The sequence below is a fragment of the Morone saxatilis genome, unplaced genomic scaffold (genome assembly GCF_004916995.1).
Source record: "Morone saxatilis isolate NCDOM2014 unplaced genomic scaffold, NCSU_SB_2.0 Contig1, whole genome shotgun sequence".
NCBI classification, from domain to species: Eukaryota; Metazoa; Chordata; class Actinopteri; family Moronidae; genus Morone; species Morone saxatilis.
The window spans coordinates 17746205-17749478 of NW_023339651.1; the positions used below are offsets into that span (position 1 = coordinate 17746205).

Sequence of the window (3274 nt, forward strand, 5' to 3'; positions counted from 1 at the left end):
ACGTGACTGCAAAGTATGAATTTATGCCATTAAAAATTTTGGGGTGAAGCACACAAGATTTAGTTCTTTTTGAAGAAAAGTGACAAGTGGAAGAAAAGCATAATTTTCCATTAATTATAACAGCTCCTGCCTTTTACATTATATATACTCATTTGTATAATAAAAATAATGATTAGTGCAGTTTTAATGTATATATGGGGATAGGGCATACACACACACACACACACACACACACACTATTTCATTGCAGCTGTAAGAGACTGAGTCTAAGAGACTAAGTCAGAAAAAGACAGAGACAGTGGCTGAGAACACAGAGGGGACTGTACACTTCACAACAGATAACAACCAGCAGAAAAACAACCAGCTAACTTTAAGCTGACTACATGTCTGACAGGGTTGGGGTGGATGATCAGGGTGGGGGAAGGTAAATAGTCATATTAGTAATATTTACAATGTGACAGATATTGTACAAATCCTGAGAGGGAGACATACACATCTTCTGTTTTAAATGGCGGGTTGTGATCTAAATATTTACATTTAAATGTATATTCCAAAACAAGATGTCACGATATCATCATCAGTTTGCTTATTGTTGAAAATAATGATTCAGAATTCAGAGGTAGACTAAGACTTTAAACTGTATGAAATAACCAATTACAAAACTAACCAGAAAGAGCAATTTATAATAATTATAATTGGTTTAGGCCAAAGAAAAAACAAAACAGAATGGTGAGAGTAAGGCAGAAAGGTAGCTACAAGCACAGAGCAGGTAAGGACGAAGTTTGAAGGTCTACACTCAGGACCTGGACAGAACTGACACAACAACTAACTAACCGTAGAGAAAGAGAGAGAGACAAACCAACACACAAGAAAATGGCAGGAGGCATAATTACCACGCTCATGAGTGATGACTGAGGAAGGGAAGAAAGTGCAGTAAACCATAATGAGAAAAGGAAAATGGGGAAGAAAGAAAGAGAGAAAGAAAGTAAGAAACAAAGAAAAAGATTACATATAGGGAAAATAGTTTTAAAAATTCCGAATTTATTTGTTTGGTCAACATGTAAAAAAACAAGTGTCAACAGAATCCCTGTAAAGCTCAGTAATACTCAATAAGAGTTGTTTAAAATTAAAAAAAATATTATAATAACATCAAGACCTAGTGCTTTTCTGTGGGCATCCACAATGAACTTGTTTTGTTAATAGAGCCATTAAAAAACAGGGGTTAGAGTGCAGCTGTAGTTAGTGCCAGTTAGTGGTGGTGGTGGTGATGGTAGTGTGGGGGGGGGGTTATAACTGTATTTTAAAAATGTAGTTCTACAAATTAGAAAAACAAACACTATATTTTATGTACACAAACCTATAACTTTGGTTTGGCTTCATGAAAGTAATTGATTTGAATTTTGAATAAGTATCAATATGCAATCTAAAGGATGATTGTGAAGATTTGTAACAAATGTATACACACAGAAGATGTAACAAGCAAATTATAAGCACAAAGACACTTAACAGAAATACCTGATAGTGCATGTGACAACAGGTAGTACCACTTAATAAAATTCAACAAAATGCTCAATTTAAGTGATGACAGGATCAATGGGACAAAGCAAGATAAAGAATGATGGTTGACAAAAATAAAAAAAATATTAATGAATCAAAAGTTACAAACAAGATGCAACACCAAAGAGTATATTTCTTTTAACTTAAATTATCACTTTCTACAATGTTATTAGTGCTGGAGACCACTCCAGGAAATGATTTTATCTTTTCATGGGACATTTTGAGATTTTGAATTGAAGGAAGAAAAGGTTTCTCCTTCAGCTAGCTTAGAACATTTACTTTAGCATGAAAAAAATGGTGTCAGAAAGCAGTGCCCTCTAGATTTTATAGGTAGGTTATTTAAAGTAACATTTAAAAGTGTTACCTGTATCTGGTGAAGAAAAACATATTAACATGAACATACTACAGAAAGGAAATATTGATAAAACTTTTCTTTCTATTGCTATGACCATTAAAAAATATAAATCAATTAGGTGTAAACATAGTGAGACTTACCTGATCCCTCCTCTGTCACCATTCCAAGTCCTTCTGCTTTGTTCTGCCTCTCAAATGCATTTAGATCCAGAACACTGAAACAAAGATAAATTATAAATCTCTCTTATTTTGTGTTCCCTTCACTGACCAGCCAAAATCTTTAGGTAGTGCTGTAAAACATAAGAGCACCATGGCATATGTAGTATTTCTCCAATTTGAATAATCTAGATTCAAGGAGCTTTTTTGGCACCTCTTAGATGGTATGAAACACTACAACACATCCAATCCAACACAGAAACCACATCAGATGTTGTTTTTGTGTATTTCAGAACTCTGAGGTGCATATTAGAATAGTTTTGATGCTAAAAATCAGAATGATCTTGATCCCACTGGTGGATCCAGCCATGGTTGTCATAGTTTACTAAAACTAAACAAAAAACTTAAACTAGGTTAGAAAAAACCTTCAAATGGAACTTCCTAAATCTTGCCACTGACAAATACTCCCCAATAAAAAAGCTAAAATAATTCTGGAACTGATTTGGGTATTTCAAAACTGGGAAAGAATGATCCAGGTTTTTTAATCCCTTTCTTGCTATACCAGATAAAATTGATCTTGTAGGTATGGTTTTTCAAATAATTAGGGCCCGAGCACTGACCGTGCGAAGGCTCTATTGTAATTGAAGGAATTCTTCTTTTTCTCGCTAGGGACCGAGCCAGCGACCGCTGGAGGTCCCTATTGTATTTGCTGTTTCTTCTTCTTCTTCTTCTTTCTTCTTTTCTTCTTCTTCTTTTCTTCTTCTTCTTCTTCTCTTTCTTCTCCATATTATAATATTTAAACGCCTTTGACTGCGTTTTTGCCCCCCTGAACATATACGAATTTTATTTGGCAAAGTGGTCAGACCTGGTGAAAAATTGTTCGGTAAATCCCATATAGGCCACGCCCACTTCCACCTTTAATTTTTTTCCCGTTAGAGCGCGAAATGTCCTTAAACTACTTTTTCGTGTTCCTCCTACACGCTTTGTCTGATTCGCACAAAATTTTTCACGTAGCACCTGGGGACCGTCCTGGCAAAAAAAGTAATTTAAAGAATTTTGATATTTAAAAAAATAAGCACGTTATAAATTAGCACTTCCTGTAAATTTTTTTCGTCAAAAAAGGAAGTGGACCATTTCTCCACATTGGTATGTCCGATCGACACCAAGCTTGGGTCAATAGTTCATCATGTGTTCATTAGGCATCGTG

At 34.9% G+C, this 3274-nt stretch overlaps 1 protein-coding gene across 1 annotated transcript in view; it reads right to left on the reverse strand.

Moving 5' to 3' along the window:
* LOC118334266 (ryanodine receptor 2-like) overlaps positions 1-3274 on the reverse strand; it is a gene marked incomplete in the record, with an annotated part of 114618 nt that overhangs the window by 30648 nt on the left and 80696 nt on the right. Inside the window, 1 exon segment of the mRNA XM_035670117.1 lies at positions 2053-2126. Coding sequence (XP_035526010.1) covers positions 2053-2126 — 74 coding nt within the window.